The 22772-nt window shown below is 36.7% G+C and overlaps 3 protein-coding genes across 3 annotated transcripts; all 3 read right to left on the reverse strand.

The window, feature by feature from the left end:
- hadh (hydroxyacyl-CoA dehydrogenase) lies at positions 1-5540 on the reverse strand. Its single transcript, XM_084096449.1, has 8 exons — positions 5130-5540; positions 3935-4063; positions 3651-3808; positions 1409-1535; positions 1168-1257; positions 726-798; positions 512-628; positions 1-432 (listed from the first exon to the last, which is right to left on the reverse strand). The coding sequence occupies exons 1-8, from the start codon at positions 5241-5243 to the stop codon at positions 314-316; spliced, it is 927 nt and encodes a 308-aa protein (XP_083952575.1). The 5' UTR covers positions 5244-5540; the 3' UTR covers positions 1-313.
- An 81-nt stretch (positions 5541-5621) lies between these two features.
- Positions 5622-13574, reverse strand: cyp2u1 (cytochrome P450, family 2, subfamily U, polypeptide 1). The gene is made up of 5 exons (XM_084096400.1): positions 12377-13574; positions 9333-9986; positions 9095-9256; positions 8279-8446; positions 5622-6558 (listed from the first exon to the last, which is right to left on the reverse strand). Exons 1-5 carry the CDS (start codon positions 12813-12815, stop codon positions 6380-6382), a joined length of 1602 nt encoding a protein of 533 aa, XP_083952526.1. The 5' UTR covers positions 12816-13574; the 3' UTR covers positions 5622-6379.
- sgms2a (sphingomyelin synthase 2a) lies at positions 13392-21807 on the reverse strand. Its single transcript, XM_084096437.1, has 6 exons — positions 21508-21807; positions 19617-20181; positions 17965-18082; positions 17536-17689; positions 17183-17349; positions 13392-14135 (listed from the first exon to the last, which is right to left on the reverse strand). The coding sequence occupies exons 2-6, from the start codon at positions 20051-20053 to the stop codon at positions 13950-13952; spliced, it is 1062 nt and encodes a 353-aa protein (XP_083952563.1). The 5' UTR covers positions 20054-20181; positions 21508-21807; the 3' UTR covers positions 13392-13949.
- Between the last annotated feature and the right edge of the window lie 965 nt (positions 21808-22772).

The raw sequence follows: 22772 nt of genomic DNA on the forward strand, positions 1-22772 counted from the left end.
AACATTTTCAAACCTTTTAATGTGACACATTCAAAGTTCATAGAATCATAGCAAGGCACTAGATGTAGAGGAAGACACTGATGTCTTATAAACCTTTTATATCCCGATTGATCTGGTCCAGAATTTCATACAGGACTTCCCTGGGAAAACTGGTGCATCTGACCACTAATTAGGTTTCATTCCTGACTATATACATTAACATTGGTGCAATTCATAAACAGTCTTTTGAGGACTAGCGGCTTAGTCCAGTGCATTTCGTTGACTGGACATTTTTTGTCGGTTTATAAGGTGAAAGGCTGCTAATCTTCACTTGTTACTTGTATTTGTAGAATCCCTCACCAGTTTTCTTGCCTAACTTTCCCTCTGACACCAGTTTGTTGAGCAGGGGACTGGTGCCAAACAGGGGGTTATCAGGGTCCATCGCATGCCAACCTACACAAACACAGAATTAGAAATCCTCAACACAATACTATTACATTAAAACTGGGCACAGTCAATTAAGAATGCTCACCGTCAATAATAAACTTTGCAGTGTCCAATCCAACATAGTCCAGAAGCTCAAACGGACCCATAGGATAACCAGCCCCAAGCCTCATCGCCACATCAATGTCTTCCTTGGAGCCGTGACCTGAGAAAAATATACAGCATTATGAAAAAAAAAAAAACCCCGCACCAAAATATGTTTTGGTGTCCGTTCATCGCCCTTGACTGCTTCACACACGTACCTCTCTCGTGTAGTCGAACGGCCTCCATCATGTAAGGAACCAGCAGACGATTCACTATGAAACCTGGAGTGTCCTGAGAGGAGACAGCAAGTGGAAGCTGAGGGACTTTTTCAAATCTTGAACCACAACAGGAAACTGAGGCTACAATTTGCACGGTCTCACCAAAATTAGACTATAGAAGATTGAAAAAATGTTGCCTGGTCTGATGAGTGACACGAAGAATTAAAGCAGTTCTGAAGGCAGAAGTGGGTCCAACCCGGCACTAACAAAGAGTAGCTAAAGTGACCGGTGAGTGTATATAGTCATGTGAAAAAGAAAGTACACCCTTTTGAATTCATGATATACAACAACATGATTATGTCCCGATACGTAAAACCATAGAATTCAAAAGGGTGTCCTTTCTTTCTCACGTGACTGTAATAGAAGACTACAGAATGCTTACTTTGCACGAGACGGGATGCTTCCCCAAAGCTTTGCTGAACTCAAGGAGAGCGTCAAAAGTCTGTTGGCTTGTTGCTGGAGCTTTAATCACCTGAGATAAGACAGTTAGTCAAGTCAAGAGAATGAACCTACTCATGTTTAAGATATTCAATTCAATGCAAGCTTCAATATCTTGAACAGAATTTGACATTTGTATAATGTGGATGGTTGTGCAGTGAGTGAATTGTAATTTCAATCCAAACCTCCACCAACTTCATCATTGGGACGGGGTTGAAGAAATGCAGTCCGCCAAAGCGATCTAACCTGGCCGTGGAGCTGGCGATGTCCGCGATCTGCAGGGACGACGTGTTGCTCGCGAAGATGGTGTGTCTGAGGAGAACACAGACATCTGACTGATACAACACTGAAACAAGCTCTCTTCACCATTCATGCTAACAAGGAAGACCCAATTTACAACAAAATAAAACACTGGACATTAACTCCTATTTTCTCAGATCTCCAGAATACTAGATTCTGATTGGCAGATCTCTGCATTCTTCATCAAATGTTTTAGTATAATGATGATGAACAGTATAAGTGACATATTTCCAACATATTTCCTAAATAGCTGTGCTCTTTCTTCTGGCGTAATATAAATCAGTTAATAATTGTTGAAAACAATCACTTCAGCAGCAAATTCTTGCACTTGTTTATTCTGATAAATAAAACAACTGACTTATATTAATTTAATACATAGTCATTGCTATTTGTTCATTTTAAAACTACAGAAAAAATGCAATTTAAAACATATTCTGAAAGCTTCTTATAGTGCTCAAAGGACAGCCCATAATAATTTAATACAGCTTTACGGTAGCAACAATATTATATTTTATTATAGGCTATGCTATGATTATCATATATTTAAAGGGATACTCCACTTTTTTTGGAAATAGGCTCATTTTACAACTCCCCCAGAGTTAAACAGTTGAGTTTTACCGTTTTCGAATCCATTCAGAACTCCGGGTCTGGCGGTCCCACTTTTATCATAGCTTAGCATAGATCATTGAATCGGACAGGACCATTAGCATCTATCTCAAAAAAAATGACCAAAGAGTTTCGATATTTTTCCTATTTAAAACTTGACTCTTCTGTAGTTACATCGTGTACTAAGACCGACGGAAAATGTAAAGTTGCGATTTTCTAGGCTGATATGGCTAGGAACTATACTCTCATTCCTGCGTAATAATCAAGAAACTTTGCTGCCGTACCATGGTGTGCAGCAGGCGTAATGATATGACGCAGCGCCTGAAAATAGGCTAACTCCCATCAACATAACCGTGGAAGTTACCGTGCTGGGGACTATTTTCAGGCGCTGCGTCATATCATTACGCAGTAAGTTTCTTGATTATTACGCAGGAATGAGAGTATAGTTCCTAGCCATATCAGCCTAGAAAATCGCAACTTTACATTTTCCGTCGGTCTTAGTACATGATGTAACTACAGAAGAGTCAAGTTTTAAATAGGAAAAATATCGAAACTCTTTGGTCATTTTTTTTTAGATAGATGCTAATGGTCCTGTCCGATTCAATTATCTATGCTAAGCTATGCTAAAAGTGGTACCGCCAGACCCGGAGATCGGCTGAATGGATTCGAAAACGGTAAAACTCAACTGTTTAACTCTGGGGGAGTTGTAAAATGAGCCTATTTCCAAAAAAAGTGGAGTATCCCTTTAAATTTGATGGTTTCATTATAAATAAGGTGTATTTACCATAAATTGACCATTTAAATCTAACAATATCATGTCAACAAATGGAAAAGTCAGCCAACTGTTTATTATTATGTTTGTCAAGTTTATACCCCAAATACTATATTTTCCATATTCTTCAGATATTGCAAAACTGTTGATTTAATTACCTTGAACAAAAATATTTTTTTGTATCAAAATATCAGTCTCAAAACTATTCTCATTTGCTACAAAAATCCATAACATTAAAAAAAATGGATCAACTTAATTCAGAATTGATTTTGTGTTGCTGCCTATGATTGTATGAGTATTTGCGCCATCTAGTGGTTACAACCCCGTTGGACCTTTAACTCTGTTGCACCCTATATTGTTTCAAATCAAGTATATTTGTATATCGCTTTTCACAATACAGATTGTATCAAAGCAGCTTCACAGTATTAAATTAAAATAATACAACAAGGTTTGTTTCTAGTGGAATTTATTGATTGATAAAATTAAATTAAATATCCCCAAAATATCCCCAACTGAGCAAGCCAAAGGCAACAGGAACCGAAAAACTCCATCAAGTGACCTAATGGTGACCTGAAACTCCATCAGGTGACCTAATGGAGAAAAAAAACCTTGGGAGAACCCAGGCTCAGTCAGGGCCAGTTCTCCTCTGGCATTTATGAACTAGAAAACGCCAGAGGAGAACTGGCCCCCGACTGAGCCTGGGTTCTCCCAAGGTTTCCTGAGAAATTGAAAAATGATTTTTTTCTTACTCTGGGGCCACTTTGTCCAGAGCTCCAAACAGATCTTGTTTGACTTTGAGGTTTTCCACAATAGCCTCCACCACAAGATCAGTGCCCTGAACTACAGACGCAGCGTCTGAGCTTGTGGAGACATTTTTCAGGACTTTCTGAATGAATGCTTCTCCATCCTAGAGAATGTGAGCCACAGTTATCTTTCCATGATTTAATGAACAATAGAGCAACATCAGCCATTAAACCCCACATGAAATCAACAACTTTGAGACTTCAGTTCATGTCGGTGCTGTCAAACTAACCTCAGGTTTTTCTGCAAACTTCTTCTTCGCCACTCTCTTCAGACTAGCCTCAATGCCCTTTGCAGACTTCTTCAGTATGTCCTCAGATGTGTCCACTAACACCACTGAATGTCCTGTGGATGCAGCAACCTGAAACATTAAAGGGATAGTTCACCCAAAAATGAAAATTCTGTCATCACTCGCCCCCATGTCGTTCAAAACACGTAAGACTTTAGTTCATCTTCAGAACACAAATGAAGACCTCAGATCTGAGAGCTTTCTGTTCCTCCATTGACAGTCTATGCAACTACCACTTTCAAGCCCCAGAAAGGTAGTAAAAAAGACATCATTAAAGTAATCCATGCGACTCCAGTGGTTTCACCTCAATTTTATGAAGCAACGCAAGTGCATGAACCTGTTCAATCGGGATCATGCCTATGTTCTCACAGCCCTATGTTCCCACAAATGGCCTACCCCTGACCCCACCCCTAAACCTAATGGTCTACCCCTGACCCCACCCCTAAACCTACCTGTAACTGGGGTTTAGACAAATCCTAAAAAAAATCTTAGAAATGTGGCAACATAGGGCCGTGGGAACATAGGGCCGTGGGAACATAGGGCTGACCCCGTTTAATCTATGATCGTTAAGTTTTATCGATTAAATGTATTATCGACAATTAATCGATCGACGATTAATCGTTAAAATCCCTAATATAGAACATACTTTTTTAGCGGTCATAAATAATTACTGATTCAAAATAAGTACAGACTCATGAGAGTAACATATACCCACACAATGGGTTACTGAAAAAAACAAAGTCATACAGGTTTATAACGACTCGAGGCGGGTGAGGAAATAATGACAGAATTTTACATTTAGGGTGAACTATCCTTTTAAGCTATGTATTTCAAGCAATTTCAATATGCTTATAAACAAAAACACATAATAACCTATTAACCTTAACTATATGCAGAAGTGGGTGAAAGGTCACTCTAGAAGTAGAGACAGTCGCAACATGGTGGGAGAAGTTTGCAACAAACTGGCCACGATTTATTGACACTCATCCTGATCACCGCATTGCAACTACATGGAATTTGAAACTATAAAGAACAATCTTCTTCTTTATTAACTGTGTGATAGCACTTAGCTTGTAGCCTGGATGGCTACACTAACTCTTTGCAAATTAATGCATTGATGATATTTCTCTGTCGTTACCTGTGCAATGCCAGCACCCATCAGTCCTCCTCCGATAACTGTGACATGTTTAATTGCATGTAGTGCTGCAGAAGATGAGAGGCTCCTGATGTACTGGCGCGTGATGAATGCCATGGCGGCTGTTTCGAGAATGACACTGACGATAGCCAAGCTTCTCAGCGCGTGCTCGAGAACTGAACTGAAGCAAGGTTGAACTGATCACGTGGTTTCCTCCTCGCGCAATGGCTTTTTCACATATAATATGGAGTAGTATGACCTGTTGATTTGCTGTTATAATATAAAACTCTTTAGTTCTTTTAAAAAAATAATAAAAGTTATTAAACACCAAAAAAGTAACGTTTTATCAAAAAATAGTGCAGTTGTTTACCAAGGAGGCAACAGTGTTATGTTTTGGCCATTTAAAAACCAGTCAGCTCATATTTCAAGAGGCAAATTAAAGGACCGAATCAGATTTTGTTTAGTAGTCAGTGATGAAATATGATAAAATACAAGGCAAATGTTGCTTTTCAGCAGAATATTTTATTGTGCATCATTTCCAATCAATCAGTATTTTCTTGTCACGTTATATAAAAAGTGTGAAAATACTGTTTATATATAGGACGTGCAATTAGCTCTGAAATTAGCCGTAGCAAGACAAAGCTGGCCATTTTATTCCTTTTTTTTTTTTTTTTTTTTTTTAAATAATTTCCACCACACAATGACATCAGAGCCGATACATCATCTCTAAGATGTGGTGGAAATGACTCTATCCTGGAAATGTTTATGACTTTTAGAAAGAGGTCCACTGTCCATTGTCCCTTTGTCCATTGTTAGTGAACAAATTAAATAAATTAGCAAATATTAGTTAAAAAAAAATAGGACCTATTTTCTGGCCTACATCAAACAAATGTTTTGTTTTTACTATAACATTGAATAATGAAATAAAATGTTTTAAATCATTTTCGACAATAATTCAATAAAATATAATAACAGTCTTGTAGTACAGTACAGTGATCCAGTAATCATTTTGAAACATAATGCAGTTCAGTTTGATTAAATTAAGAAATGAATATTTTAAAACAAATGCAATAATAAAACTGAAATATGCTGATATAATACTTAGGTATTTGTTCTTATTTCTTGAAATTGTTCAGGCAAATTTTATAAAAATAATATCAAACCTTTTGCTTCATCCTACAACTACAAAGCCCTTACTTAGGTGCCTGGTCAACACGGTCCACCAGTGCAATTTGCTTCCCAATGATGCCTGTTCAGCGTGCTTTAACACAGACAGTAAATGGGCATGGAGCCAGAGTCAGGCCGAAGCGTCCATGCATGGAGGGAGCAGATTTCCCCTCAGGAAGCCTGAATGTGAAGGCCTGCATTAGGCTGGTGAACATCAGAAACATCTCCATCTTAGCCAGCTGCTCTCCCATGCACACCCTGCGACCTGTGGCATACAGAAACGACTTGTTTAAACATAGTCCTCATCATAAGAGCAGTTGGTAACTTAGGGTACGTTTACATGACAACGATGTACTAAAAACTGAAACTTTTTTCCTTTGCATTTTTCACGTACAGACGACAGCATTGTCAACATGTGAACCACGAAAACGACTAAAAGCGCTGTTGTTACGTCCAGAGCCGTAAGGTTTTGTTTGTGTGTGCCCAATCTGTGCTCTGTTTCGCTCTGTTTCTCTCTCTCTCTCTCTCTCTTCGTAGGAGAAATCGTTTCCACCTGATCCAATAATCAATGCCCTGCTGTGATTGGATGATGGGAGGGGAGGGAGAGTATTTAAACTGCAACCATCATCAAAGCTGTGTTGGTCTGACTGAAGAATTTAAGAAAAAAAGGGAGGAGATATTAAAAGAAGATCCTCATCTATTGGAAAAAAAAAGAAGAAAGAGATAATACAATGGATGTCCCATTTGGAATGACAGAACTAAAACGAGCACTGAGGAGAATGAGAGAAACTACTCCTGGTCAAGATTAAAGCAGCTATTATATGATTAAGCAGTTAAGCGAGGAATCGTTGAACGTAATGTTAGAGTTCTATATTAAAATTTGGGAAATGGGGGTACTACCACAAAGTTGGAAAGAGGCACTGGTATTGCCAATAAGGAAACCAGGGAAGGATCCAAGTAAGCCGGCTAATTTTAGACCAATAGCCCTTACATCTCATGTAAGGGCTATTGGTTACACTTTATTTTAAGGTGTCAGTATTACAGTGTAATTATACATTTAAGTACTGAGTAATAATTAACTACATGTACTTACTATAGGCTTAGGAATAGGATGAGGGTTTGGTTTATGGATGGAAATCCTTCAAAATCTCTTTGAGTTAAAACAAGGTAGGATAGAAGCACATATTATGTGGGTTCCAGCCCATGTGGGATTAAAGGGAATGAAGAAGCTGTCACGGTGGGATAAATGCAAAAAGGTGCGAGGACTCAAGTGCAGAGAAATGAAGTTTATTTATAAAAGAAACACTAAACACAAAACAAAACCCACGAGGGGGAAAACATAACTAATAAATACCAAACCAAAACAGAACAAGAACTTTCTGGAGGATCACGGGGAACAGGAAACATTAGATAACGTACCGACACAGACTGCAAACAAGAGGGGACTTATAAGGGGAAACTAATCAGGAGGGAACAGATGGATGAACTCAAACAATAATCAGATAACAAGGGGGAGGGATCAGACAATGACACGAGCACATGGCCCAACATAACAAAACACCCATGTGTAGCACAAGACAGGACAGGCATGTGACAGAAGCAGATAAATTAGCCAAGCAAGCAGTAGATGACGAAATGGTAGAAATTGAACTACCACATAGTATATGTTTGCATTTATATGCAATACAAAAGAAAATCGGAAAAGGTAGAAAGAGTGGGGGAAATAGGAGGGATGAAAATATAATTACAAGATTAAGGATGGGACATACAGGTTTGAATACAGTTCAGAATCGATTCTTTTGGGGAGACAATAACTCCATTTATCCTACACTTTGATCTTTGAAACTTTGCAGACCTTTTACATTTGCAAACAGCTATATTACACACACTATATGAAAGGTAATATATGTAAAACCATAATAGGAGCACTTTTAACGCTAAATATTACTGTTTTTTAGGCTACATTTTGTCATTTGAAAACATACCTATTCCAAATGGAATAAAACAATCTTTCCTGAGAAGCTTGCCCTGTTCATCCAGAAATCGGGCTGGATTGAAGTCATCAGGATTTTCCCACACAGTAGGATCCCTGTGTACTGACCAGAGGTTTGGGATGATAACTGTTCCTTTAGGAATAGTGTACCCTCGGAACTCTGGGAAGAGACAAATTTAGCTGAAAATTTGATTGAAAAAAAAAAAAACTTATTAACTTTTTATGTATCTTCTGAAAGTATTTGTACAGTGATAATATTTGTGCAACCTTTGGATTTGATATAAAAAAATACAGATTTTAAAGGTTAAGGTTGACTTTTATCAGTTCTAGTTGACCTGGTTCAGTTTTATTCATTAATAATTTACTTTAGACAAACATATACAAAAAACAACACAGAAAAACAAAAGTCCAAATACTTTCAGCTGGGCACTGTATATAAAATATTGAAAATTCTTGGGTGAATCATAATCATAACCAGGTCATATATATATATATATATATATATATATAAATGTATCTATATATATATTACTTTTGAGTCTATGTAAATTAAAAAATGTAAATAAAAAATTAATAATATTAATAGCAATAGCAAGTACTACATGAGTAATGTATCACTTACTATTGCTTTTGCAATACGGTAATAATGTTTATTATTTTTATCATTTGATATACAAAAATCAGCTTAATTTTCTTACCGCAGGATCTAATTTCTTATTTCTTTCTTTTTGGTTTTGGGATGAAATATAATCAAGGCACTCAGATTTGCCTCACTTTCTGTATTTTTCTGCCAAAGACCAAAACTCACCTGTGGTTTCGGAGGCCATGTGGGGTATTGACAGAGGAACCACTACAGTCATCCTCTGCACCTCCATAATGGTGGCTTCTGTGTACGGCAAACTGCCCTTATCGGTCAGAGACGGGACTCTCTCGGATCCCACCACGCCATCAATCTCCTGCTGAACTCTCTCTGAGGGGTCACCAGACAAAGAGCTCGTATATTATCAGCCAAACCTTCAGATGTTTGTAAATGACATCACCCTTACCTTGCACATCAGGATGCAAGGCCATATAGAGAATACTCCACAGAACGCTATTTGTGGTGGTATCAGTGCCAGCAATGAAGAGGTCCCCAATGATGTAGAAGAGATCGTCTTCTGAGAACAAGCACTCTTCTGAACTCTCTTCCCTTTGCTTCGCCAGCATCTCCACCAGATACATATCTATGAAATCCCTGGGATTGTCCGGATCCAGCGTGGCCCTGTGCCTCGCTATGATTTTCTTCAGGAAGGCGGTGATGTCGACCTCGGCGCGCCGCAGCTCCTTGAAAACGCCCCAGGGCAGGTAGTAGAGCCAGGGGAACACGTTGATCAGCAGAATGGAGGTGTTGACGCTGATCTCCAGCCCGTGAGACATGAGATCCAGCATGGTCCGGAACTCCTGGTCCTGGTGATGGAAACGCTGGCCCAGACTCAGGGAGGAGATGACGTTGGAGACTGCATTGCTGATGAGAGGAGTGAGGTCGATTCCTGACGGCCCCGCGTTCTCAATGAGGTCCCGCAGTTCTGTTTTGATCATGGTCAGGCCTTCGCTGATGCACGGCTCCAGACTCAGCTTCCCGAAGCCAAAGCTGCGCAGAGAACTGTGACAGAACTTACGGTTCGTCCGCCACAGCGGGCCATAGGGTGCAAACACAATCCCTGCGAACGACATCCACTTCAAACATACAAAGCTTTGCTTTTTTGTATCGAAACGCGATTGTTTTTTAAGGAACTATTTTTTTAAAATTTCGAAGTAAAAAATTGCTATTTTTTCCTATTCTGTTCAGTTCTATTCTAATGTGACCTTTTCTGTTTTCTTTAATTCTATTCTACTTTATTGTTTTATGTTGTTAATTTCTCGATTTTCCTGTTCATTTCTACTCTGCTCCAGTCTACTCTACTGATCAATTCTATTTAAGCCTAGAAATTATATTTTCTTCTTCTTTGTTCTGTTCCATTCTGCCATTTTTTTCTGTTCTGTTGTTCTATTGTATTGTGACCTATTCTGTTTTGTTTACTTTATTGTTTTATGTTGTTCATTTCTCGCTTGTCCTGTTCAGTTCTATTATGTTTTACAGAATTATATCATTATGTTCTACTCTGCTCCATTCTACTCTACTGATCTGTTCTTTTCAGGCCCAGATTTAAAATATTCTTCTTCTTTGTTCTATTCCATTCTGCTATTTTTTTCTGTTCTGTTCTATTCTATTGTAACCTATTCCGTTTTGTTAAATTCTATTCTACTTTATTGTTTTATGTTGTTCCTGTCTCGCTTGTCCTGTTCAGTTCTATTCTGTTCTGCAGAATTATATTATTATGTTCTATTCTGCTCCAGTCTACTCTACAGATATATTCTATTCTGGCCCAGAAATTGCATTTTCTTCTACGTTGTTCTATTCTATTCTGCTATTTTGTCCTATTCTGTTCTGTTCTATTCTATTGTGAACTATTCTGTTTTGTTTAATTCTATTCTACTGTATTGTTTTATGTTGTTCCTTTCTCGCTTGTCCTGTTCAGTTCTATTCTGTTTTGCAGAATTATATTATTATGTTCTATTCTGCTCTAGTCTACTCTACAGATATATTCTATTCAGGCCCAGAAATGATATTTTCTTCTTCTTTGTTCTATTCTATTCTGCTATTTTTTTCTGTTCTGTTCTGTTCTATTCTATTGTGACCTATTCTGTTTTGTTAAATTCTATTCTACTTTATTGTTTTATGTTGTTCCTTTCTTGCTTGTCCTGTTCAGTTCTATTCTGTTCTGCAGAATTATATTATTTTGTTCTATTCTGCTCCAGTCTACTCTACAGATATATTCTATTCAGGCCCAGAAATGATATTTTCTTCTTCTTTGTTCTATTCTATTCTGCTATTTTTTTTCTGTTCTGTTCTATTCTATTGTGACCTATTCTGTTTTGTTAAATTCTATTCTACTTTATTGTTTTATGTTGTTCCTTTCTTGCTTGTCCTGTTCAGTTCTATTCTGTTCTGCAGAATTATATTATTTTGTTCTATTCTGCTCCAGTCTACTCTACAGATATATTCTATTCAGGCCCAGAAATGATATTTTCTTCTTCTTTGTTCTATTCTATTCTGCTATTTTTTTCTGTTCTGTTCTGTTCTGTTCTATTCTTTTGTGCCCTATTCTGTTTTGTTAAATTCTATTCTACTTTATTGTTTTATGTTGTTCCTTTCTCGCTTGTCCTGTTCAGTTCTATTCTGTTTTGCAGAATTAAATCACTATGTTCAATTCTGCTTCAGTCTACTCTACTGATCTATTCTATTCAGGCCCAGAAATTATATTTTCTTCTTCTTTGTTCTATTCTATTCTGCTATTTTTTTCCTATTCCGTTTTGTATAATTCTATTCTGCTTTATTGTTTTGTTGTTAATTCCCCGCTTGTCCTGTTCAGTTCTATTCTGTTTTGCAGAATTATATAATTATATTCTATTCTACTCCAGTCTACTCTACTGATCTATTATATTCTACCATGTTTTATTCTGTTATTCTGTCAGTCTCTAATACCATTCTATTCTGTTCAATTCTGATCCATTTTATTCTGTTCTATTCTATTATTTGTCCATCTCTTCTACTGCTCTATTCTGCTCTAGACTGTTATACTCTGTTCTATTCTATTTTGCCCTGTTTTATTCTGTTCTTTTCTATTCTGTCTGTCACTTCTACTGTTCTATTCTGTTAAATTCTAAATCATTCTATTCTGCTGTACTCTATCACACTCTGTTATATTCATTTACATTCTGCCTTGTTTTATTCTGTTCTATTCTATGTCAGTCTCTTCTGCTGTTCTGTTCATTCTAAATGATTCTATTCTATTCTGCTCCAGTCTGTCATACTCTGCTCTATTCTATTCTGCACTGTTTTTTGTTCAATTTAATTCTGAGACAGTCTCTTCTACTGTTCTATTCATATTATTCTATTCTATTCTATTCTAGTCTATTCTATTCTAGTCTACTCTATTGTGTTCTGCTCTAATCTACTGATCTATTATCATGGCATGCAGCAATCATTAACTACGACTGGTTATCTTACCTTTCCTCTTGGTGATAATAGTAACGAGCGGTATATGTGGTCTGTCAGAGAACACCTCCGGGTAGTTTAACATCGCGTCCCGGACAGCGTCATATCCCGTCAGCACGACCATGAGCTGAGGCCCAACGAAAATGCTGAATATATTTCCATACAGTTTGGACATCTCGGTAAGTCCAGCCTGAGGTGATAGCGGATTTGAGACCGTCTTTGCAAACTCTTCACGATTCTTTGCAAATCGTTTTAAAATAAATGAAGGCACTAAGAAGCCCCCGAAGTTGCCCACGATGGGCCATGGCTTTGGACCCGGAGGGATGTTCGCGTATCTGTGATGATTCTGGTACTGTTGCAGTACATAGAAAACAAGCAGGAACGCTGTGAAACCCACAAGGTTTGCAGGCGAGAACACATACTGCCACAGCAGACCCGGGGAAGCGTCCATGACTCGCTCGCTTTTCAGATCCACTGACTCCTAAAACAGACGCATAGTTCCTCCAGATCAATACTTTTATCTGCTGCTGATCAAACACATTTTCTTCCTGACTGTGTTCTTGGAGCTGCTGCAGCATGGGTTGCGTGTTGTTGTATTTTCCATTGGCTGAGAGGAGCACGCAGAGAGCTGATTGGTGAATCAACCGATGACGAGAACGAATGGGTGGGTTCAACTGAGGTCACTATCCAATAGAGGAAGCAGAGAGAAGTTTCACAAGAGATGATAATCCCTTATTATGGGGTTTCACTTCTTTTGTCAAGGAAAACAATATTTATGTATATATATGTATAAATAAAGGAGTCAGATTTCTAAACGAACAATGTATATTAATATAATCTCAAATATCAATAATCGTGATAAATAAATACCTTTCTTTAGAGCCTCTATAATAACAGTAAAACTTGAATTAAAAATGAAAATACATGTAATTATATTTACAGGTTTAAGCATCCCAATTTGCTGCCTCAATGCAATTTCGAAAGAGATAATTGAGAATTTTATGCAACAAGAAGTACACAAGGTGTTAATGTAGACCATTTATTTGTGTAGGTCTTTATGTTTTTAAGACATAGAAAATAAGCATAAACTAAACTAAAATTGAATGCATGCATTTAAAATATAAAATAGTGTATAAAATTAATAAACCCAGTTTAAACTGATAAACCTGTTTGTCAACATTATGACAATTTTAAATAACAATTAAATACAAGGTGAAAAAAAAAAAACAAGAGGAAAATATGACAACTAAGAAGCATGCACAAACTGATAGATTTGTTTTGATAGAGATTTCCCAAAAATCCATCATTTTACAACCATAACACGTCCAGTAGGCCATTTAAAATACTTACAAAAGTGCTTATTTAAATAGCCACAATGAAGGAATATAAATTAATGTTAAAAAAAAAGACTTTTCAAATATTATTACGTTTTACAATTTTTGGTCATCATGAGCTGTTTGGCTCTTTGTTAAATAAGATGTAATTATAAACAATAGCCGAACAGTCTTTGGTCTTTGGTATGGTGTAAACACTGAGATAGCCACAAGCCAAAAACAAAGCATTTCCACGTGGTGGTCGAAGCGCATCACTCCTCTCGGCTGCTCTGCACCATGGAATATTTCTTACAGGGGTTCTTCAGGCAGGCAGGGGGCCATGTGATCGGCCAGCAGAAAGAACAAGGCACTTGGGTCTGGACGTTCCTCTCGAAGAAGTTAAACACGGGGTTCCACCAGGTGTGAGTGAGGTAGTTGTTCGGAGAACACTTTAAAGTCTGGTGAAAACAGGAAAATATTATTTCTATTATAATAATTAATGTCATACTAAGGATATATACAAATTATAGAAACAATGGAAAGAACATTTTTATGCATGTTCATGGTTTTCTAAAATGTTTCTGGCTATGTCAAGGATAAAATAACTAATTTAAGAATTTAAAAATGCAGAATTGTGAGGAAAAAGCCAGAATTGCGTGTTATAAACTCAGAATTGCGAATCATGAACTCAGAATTGTGAGGAAAAAGCCAGAATTGCGAGTTATAAACTCAGAATTGTGAGGAAAAAGCCAGAATTGCGAGTTATAAACTCAGAATTGTGAGAATAAAGTCAGAATTGTGAGTTATAAAGTCAGAATTGTGTGGAAAAGTCCGAATTGTGAGTTATAAAGTCAGATTTGTGAGGAAGAAGTCAGAATTGTGAGTTATAAAGTCAGAATTGTGAGGAAAAAGTCAGAATTGCAAGTTATAAAGTCAGAATTGTGTGGAAAAGTCAAAATTGCGAGTAATAAAGTCAGAATTGTGAGGAAAAAGTCAGAATTGCGAGTTATAAACAGAATTGCAAGTCATAAACTCAGAATTGTGAGGAAAAAGTCAGAATTGTGAATTATAAACTCAGAATTGTGAGTTATAAACTCAGAATTGTGAGTTATAAACTCAGAATTTCAAGAAAAAAGTCAGAATTTCAAGAAAAAAGTCAGAATTCCAAGAAAAAAGTTAGATTTGCGAGTTATAAACTCAGATTTGCGAGGAAAAAGTCAGAATTGCGAGTTATAAACTCAGAATTGTGAGAATAAAGTCAGAATTGTGAGAATAAAGTCAGAATTGTGAGTTATAAAGTCAGAATTGTGAGTTATAAAGTCAGAATTGTGAGGAAAAAGTCAGAATTGTGAGTTATAAACTCAAAATTGTGAGTTATAAACTCAGAATTGTGAGAACTAGTGCAAAATGCCCGTGCAAAATACGTTTTTAAGTGTGTTTTTAGTAATTGTTGGTTTGGTGTGTTTGAGTGCTCATTGTTACAATTGCACAGCAAAAGTTCAGTGACATTTTTATTTGTGCATAGTAGAAAGCACACAAGGAACTCTGAGAAAACGCTATGCTTGAGCAGACAGTTTGTGCATAGGCAACTACAATCTTTTGCATTTCTCATCCAAACAATGTCAAACTTGGCACTGCACTTACTCGTGCAAGACACCTGTTGAGTTTGAAATCAATCAGACTAATGGTTCGTGAGATATGCGAATAACAGACATACAGACATACAGACGTTTCTGTAATTTATAGATGAAGTCAGAATTGTGTGGAAAAGTCAGAATTGCGAGTTATAAAGTCAGATTTGTGAGGAAAAAGCCAGAATTGCGAATTATAAAGTCAGAATTGTGAGGAAAAAGTCAGAATTGCGAGTTATAAACAGAATTGCAAGTCATAAACTCAGAATTGTGAGGAAAAAGTCAGAATTGTGAATTATTAACTCAGAATTGTGAGAATATAGTCAGAATTGCGAGTTATAAAGTCAGAATTGTAAGTTAAAAACTCAGAATTTCAAGAAAAAAGTCAGAATTTCAAGAAAAAAGTCAGAATTTCAAGAAAAAAGTTAGATTTGCAAGTTATAAACCCAGATTTGCGAGGAAAAAGTCAGAATTGCTCATTTTAAACTCAAAATTGCGAGTTTTAAACTCAGAATTGCAAGAAATAAAGTCAGAGTTGCAAGAAAAGGTCACAATTGTGAATTATAAACTCAGAACTCCGAGAAAAAAGTCAAGAATTGCTAGGAAAAAGTCAGAACTGCAAATTATAAACTCAGAATTGTGAGAAATAAAGTCAGAATTGTGAGATAAAAACTCATAATTGCTAAAAGATAAAAACTTTTTTATTCTTCTTTCTTTTTATATTCCGTGGCAGAAACAAGCTTTCATATGTTTTAGATCCAAAGCAATCCCATCAAAATCAAAGTTATCATTAAAGGACAGAAGCCCTAAATCAACATCAGGACACAGACATTATTCTGTTTCCGATCTCTCCTGTCAGGACAAATCACATTTGCATAATCACTGCATTTACATTTATTCATTGATGATTCATCACCACAAATATAATTTCAGAGATATGACAGTTTTGATAACGTAGGCTACTCTGCTCATAACTGAATGAACAAGTGTGATGTGTTTTGATAGTTTGAAAGGATTTTTTCCTGTAAAAGATGGAGATTGGCTCAAATCGAACGTGCTGCACTTTACCATCATCAGGGAGTCATTTCTCAAATGCTCGGCTTAATGGATTTTGATATTCTCAGTACACTCTGAGTCATGTAAACACTTTCAGTAAAAGGCTTAGTGCCATTTTGGTGCCTTAGGTTTAATGACCCCCAGAATCTAAATCACTAATTGAGCTGCGAGCATCCTTTGGTTTCAGTTGTCTACTTTGGGTTTGTAGTTGTCTACACGAGGCTGGAGGGCAAACCTAAGGTCAAAGAAATCAACAATACACAAAACAAAACATATCAAGCTATACATGTGAACGAAATTTAAACAAAAACATATTTAGACCCCATTAAATAAAAATGTTGACTTTTATCTTACATTTCAGCTTTGAGTCAAGCTACACTACCGTTCAAAAGTTTGGGGTCTATGATTTTTTTTTTTTTTAAAGAATTTAATACTTTTATTCAGCAAGGATGCAATGAATTGATCAAAAGTGTCAGTAAAGACTATATTCTAAAAATATATTCAAATAGAAAAGTTATTTTAATATTTTGCAAAATATTACTGAATTTACTGTATTTTTGATCAAATAAAGACACTTCTTTTAAAAGCATTTTAAACATCCCCAAACTTTTGAACAGTAGTGTATACGCTAGTGTAAAATATGAACAAAAAATATGAATGACAGAATCTGATGCTTATTTTAATCCCTTTGATGTCATATGATGCACCTGAATTTCCTCTTTTAAGGGTAAACACATGACAGGAAGACAACCAAAATCCTTATATAATAAAAGCCCTTTTCAAGCATTTCTGTTATTTCATATTTCTGATATATTTACCTGCAGATTAGCCATAGTGTGATACCAGTAGAACAGTCGTGTGGTGATAAAATATGCCACCACCACGTCCACGCTGTAGTGCTCATGAGCCACCAGGATACACACAACTCCCACAGCAGCCGTTAACCAACACATAAGATGGTACCACCAGAAAGAACGAGGAGAATCTAAAAAAAGGAGAGAGAATCAGCGATGAATCATAACGGGCTGCTGTGTGAATGCTGAACATGCAAAAATGAAAGTGCCTCAAAATCTTCTGACTGGCTAAAAACAGAATCTAGGTCTGTAATTAGCAAACAGCCATTGTATTTGTGTGTCAAAAATCAAGTCTGGCATCTGAGAAAGTGACATACACTCCTTGAGGAAGAGGTACGTGAGCGTGAGAATGACAGTGTGTCCGCTGTACAGGAAGTCTCCACACAGCAGATGGGAACCAGTGATTGATAATCCACCGCCAGAGAGCAACTGCAGAACACGCTGCAGCTTCGCTTGCGAATCTCCGTAGAGCTGAATGAAAGGGTCAGGGGAAAGTATGAGTGAAGATACTGAATGTTTAAAGATGAGTGGTTTGTTGACATGAAATGAAAATGAAAATCTTGAAATGAAAAGTCATAGTCTGAACTCTTTGTAAAGGCCGTGATATTTGTCTCGAGGGAGGCAGAGGATATTACAAATTTAAGAAGCCAAATACCTTCTCTTCTCTTATAATATCCAGGTATAAGATCCTGAGGGGATCATGAGAATGAGGAACAGCTGAGATACTGTTTTAAATTGGCGTTTACCTTTGGGGCGCAGACCATGTGCATGCCAGGCACGGGTAGAGTGGTGACGTACATGGTTATGCATCTATACATGTACAATGTGCCCAGAAGGAAGAAATATCGTCTTCCTACAATAGCCCTATGTGGAACAGAAAAAAAAGAAGTCATCATTGAATTGATGATTTTTTTTTAGTTAGTACGTTTTTTTAAATGTAATATTTATAGACTTTCCCCCATTTAAAAATGGAACAATCCATAAAATTGTAACCCAATTATTTACATCAGTTGGACCCTTTTTGGCAGGATGGGGGTACAAAAGTAAATATGTCCATTTTTCATTTGGAAATTATGAAAATTCATCAAGATCAAAAACAAATTTTTATTTTTATAGGAATGTTCATTTTTAGGAAATTTAAGATGTTAATTTAAGGAATTTAAAATGTCAACAGAATTGCACACACACACACACACACACATATATATGCTCAAACGTTGAAATAAGGTGTAACCTTATTGTGTTTGTGTGTGTGTGTGTACAGAATTACACACACACACACACACACACACACACACACACACACACACACACACACACACACACACACATATATATGCTTGAATGCCTAAATGAGGTGTAACCTTATTGTGTGTGTGTGTGTGTGTGTGTGTGTGTGTGTGTGTGTGTGTAGAATTACACTCTCACAAACACACACACACACACACACACACACACACACACACATATATATATATATATATATATATATATGCTCGAATGTCTAAATGAGGTGTAACCTTATTGTGTGTGTGTGTGTGTAGAATTACACTCTCACAAACACACACACACACACACACACACACACACATATATATATATATATATATATATGCTCGAATGTCTAAATGAGGTGTAACCCAGCTAAATAATATTTTTTTTCATTTTTTAATAATTATACTTTATATAAGGTTTACCATTTTTACCATTTTTAAACGTCAACTAAAAGTAACTTTGCAACTACATACTGTATCAACTAGGATTCATTAGAGTATTAGTAGACTGTAGTAGACTTTTATGTTAGGGTTCAGGTTAGTAGAATAAGTTGACATGTAGTTGCAAAGTTACTTATAGTCAGTAGAATTTAAAATGGCATTTGTAATTTTATATACTATATGTATAATGACAATAAAGTCCCAGATCAAGTAGAATGTCTGTTGGGGAGCATCAAAATAAAGTGTTAGCAGATATTAAACTAACAGTCTACCAATACTCTAATGAGTGTTAGTTGACATGTAGTTGCAAAGTTACTTATAGTTAGTATAATATCTTAAGTGGACCATCAAAATAAAGTGTTACCTTTAGTTATATAATTCAATATTTTTTGAAGGTTAAGGTCCTTTTACTACTGACCATACAAAAACTTTTTTAAGAGTCAAGTCTTATTTTATACTCTTTTTTTTGTGTGGAAAGTGCTTGGTTATGATATCTATGAAATTGATTTTCTCAATGCGATATTAATTTACATAACTGTCCTCAAGTTTCACATTTAATTATCCCTGATCTACATCATCTTAAACATAACCCTAAAAAACCATTACATGCCAGAGTAATCCAAAAGAGCAGATCAATAGACTACAATGTCCTCATCAGTGTAATGTTGAGTGATGCATCTTACTTGTATCTGTGAAAGAGCAACTGAATGGACCATACGGACACCAGAACCATTCCATTGACCTCAGTCACGGTAAACGCCCACTGCACGCGGTCTATATAGTCAAAGAACTTATCCGGCAGGGGTGGGCTGTTCTCCTTGGGTGGTACTCTCTCATGAACCACCGTGATCATAACCGTGGTCAAAACCAGGTTCAAAATGGCATAAAACAAAGCGATGAACGTCTTCCACCATTCTGACGGCAATCGGTTGACCTTTCCTTCAGGCACAGAAATTTTGACATAGTCTCGGTGTCTGACCAGTCCTTTCCTCAAGCCGTTCCGCTTCGCGTCTTCAGCGGTGTGGCTGTGGACGGGGCAAGATGTGCCAGGGGATGGAGCTCCATCTGTTCTGGAAGTGTCTGCGGGGTCCTTGTTTCCTTGGTGGTCTTCTGATGCCATGAGTGCCCACAACTAACAACTGACTTCCTGCCAAGACGCTCTCCTGTAAGGCACTGAAGGTTCCTCTCCTCTGCAGTGATAATGAAAGGCCTCTGTTTTCAGCTCTCAAATGATGTGGCAGGAACAGCCTTTTGAAAAAAGAAAACAGAAGTACATTAAACGAACAAGAAGTACATTGTAGACATATACGAAACATTAAAAGTGTTGCGTCATCTAACATGTAATGGCTATTTTTGACCATGAATATCACAGGGCAAACACTTACCCTAAACTAATGTACTTAATTAACATGATTCTTCGAAAATAAATCAAAAGAACATATTATGTACATATTAATACTTTTATTCAGCAAGGACACATTATATTGATTAAAAGTGACAATAAATTAATTTCTAATGTTACACAAGATTTCGGAATCAAATACTGTTCTTTTGAACTTTCTATTCATCAAAAAAGAAAATCAGTTTCCACATGAATTTTAAGCAGCAAAACTGTTTTCAACATTGATATTAATAAGAAATGTTTCTTGAGCAGCAAATCATTATATCAGAATGATTTCTGAAGGATCATGTGACACTGAAGACTGGAGTAATGATGCTGAAACTTTACATCACAGGAATAAAATACATTAAGTTGTAATCATATTTCATGTTATTACTCTTTTTATGTATTTTTGATTAAATAAATGCAGTTTAAAAAATTAACGCACACACACACACTAAAAATCACTAAATATTAACAGTTTTATTATGATTAATTAGCTGATTAGCTATTTAATTTCTGAATTTGTACAGTCACAAAGTTGATGCACTGTTTGAATGGTTTGATTTTAATATACTTTTTTTGTATTTTTCTGTAAGTCTAGAAATCTTTCATCTATACTGTATGAAACATCATCGCAAAAGCATATAATTTAAAAGCCGAAACATCAGAAACAACTGCAAAATGCTGTCTAGAGAAAAGCCACACGGGCTAAAAGTATCCGTGTTCATGTTTGAGTCCAGCTGTGACTTCTCAACCCAGACACAAGAACATTTCAGGAATGGCCTTTTCTATTTATCCGAAAGCTTTCAGGTCTGAGAACATCTCTGCTCCATCACACCCCCAAAGTGCATCTCCAAAACCACAATCACGACGACATACAATATTTATAAACGACAAACAGAGCTTCAGGAAATACGCAGAAAGAATGATGGATTGTGCGAATCACTCAACACGAAGGCATCGATTTCCTCCAAATCAATTTAGGCTGTATTGTAATTGCATTGGAAATGAGTTCCTATTACAAATCTGCAACATTTGTCCACAGTACAGCAACAAGAGAAAAACACCCATCATCATATCTAATAACTCTTCTACATAACTATGTGAACGCAAAAAAAACCTAAATCGCAGATCAAAACAAACTAAGAGTTTATCCTATAGCTATATTTCTCTCATTCAGAATCACTTGCCTGTTGTTTCCCGCAGCTCTACACTCCTCCTCTGACAATCTCTCTCAAACTTACATGTTCAGAGGGGCATGTTTTCCCAGTCTCCACCCTGCGCTCTAATAGTGATGCTTGTGGTGGAGACCAGGCAGGGGAAAATCTCTTCCACATGCTCCCAGAGACAGTAAATGTATGGCTTGGCTCCGCGTGCTATTTCCAGCCCTGACTCCTGCCTCCTGCCTCCTGCCTCCAGACCAAGGCTGTATTTTACTCCCAGGGAGCAGCGCTGCCCGGTCGCAAACAAATTGGTAATGATATGTTTCCGAGGCCTGTTGAGCTTCCCCCCTCCCAGCTCAAGCGGAGGTTCAATTCAGCATCAAAGGGAAGGACGGAAAAAGCTGGAGAGACCCCGCCCCACACTTAAAAAGATGAGAGAGAGAGAGAGAGAGAGAGAGAGACAGAGAGAGAGAGAGACAGAGAGAGAGGCTTTTCTTCTCGTGTGCTGACTCTGAGTTGATTAATTGATCCCTTTCAGGCACACTCATGCACTTGCGTTTTTGAACTTGGGTACTTTACTGAATTCGAGCGGCTTGTGAAACATGAAGGATTCAACACTTGTTGTGTCGTTTGCATAAAGGCATCTGCTTCATGAATAATGTAAATGCACATATGAATACTACACTAACCTACGCTTCTTGGAATAAGTTTTGGATGTGGATTGAAAACCAACCTTTAGATATTACAGTTTCAATTTTAACATTGTGTTACATTGTTAAAAGTTGCAGTTGCTACCTTATGAGTTATTTCTACACTGCAATAAATAAATTAAAAAAAATAAAACAATGATTATTCAAGCATGTTTTACAAGAAAATAATTTTCAAAATGTCATGTTTAATTCAGTGCATCTTGCTGTTTCTTTGTAATTATGACTGAAATTTACAAGCAGTTTCGGACTAAAAATTATTTCTACACCAAATGTTTTTCAGTGTGCCTGTTCTGACCCTTAACAATGTCTTTAGTTGACGTTTTCTAACGTATTCAGTGATATTTTGACTTGAATAAAAACATGATGTTGATGTAGAAACAAACTAATTGTCAGTTTTGAAAGCAGATGGAGGTGTGTGTACAGGTTTGGTTATGTAAATCTAGTGAAAAACGAGCCCCTGATTTGCAATGGGGGTTGAATAATTTCAAGTACAGCTCTCTCTCTCTCTCTCTATATATATATATATACATATACATTATATATTTGCAAACTTTTATGTTAGATGTGATTAATCGATTTGAC

The sequence above is a fragment of the Abramis brama genome (assembly GCF_963993115.1).
Source record: "Abramis brama genome assembly, chromosome: 2".
In the NCBI taxonomy this organism is placed as follows: domain Eukaryota; kingdom Metazoa; phylum Chordata; class Actinopteri; order Cypriniformes; family Leuciscidae; genus Abramis; species Abramis brama.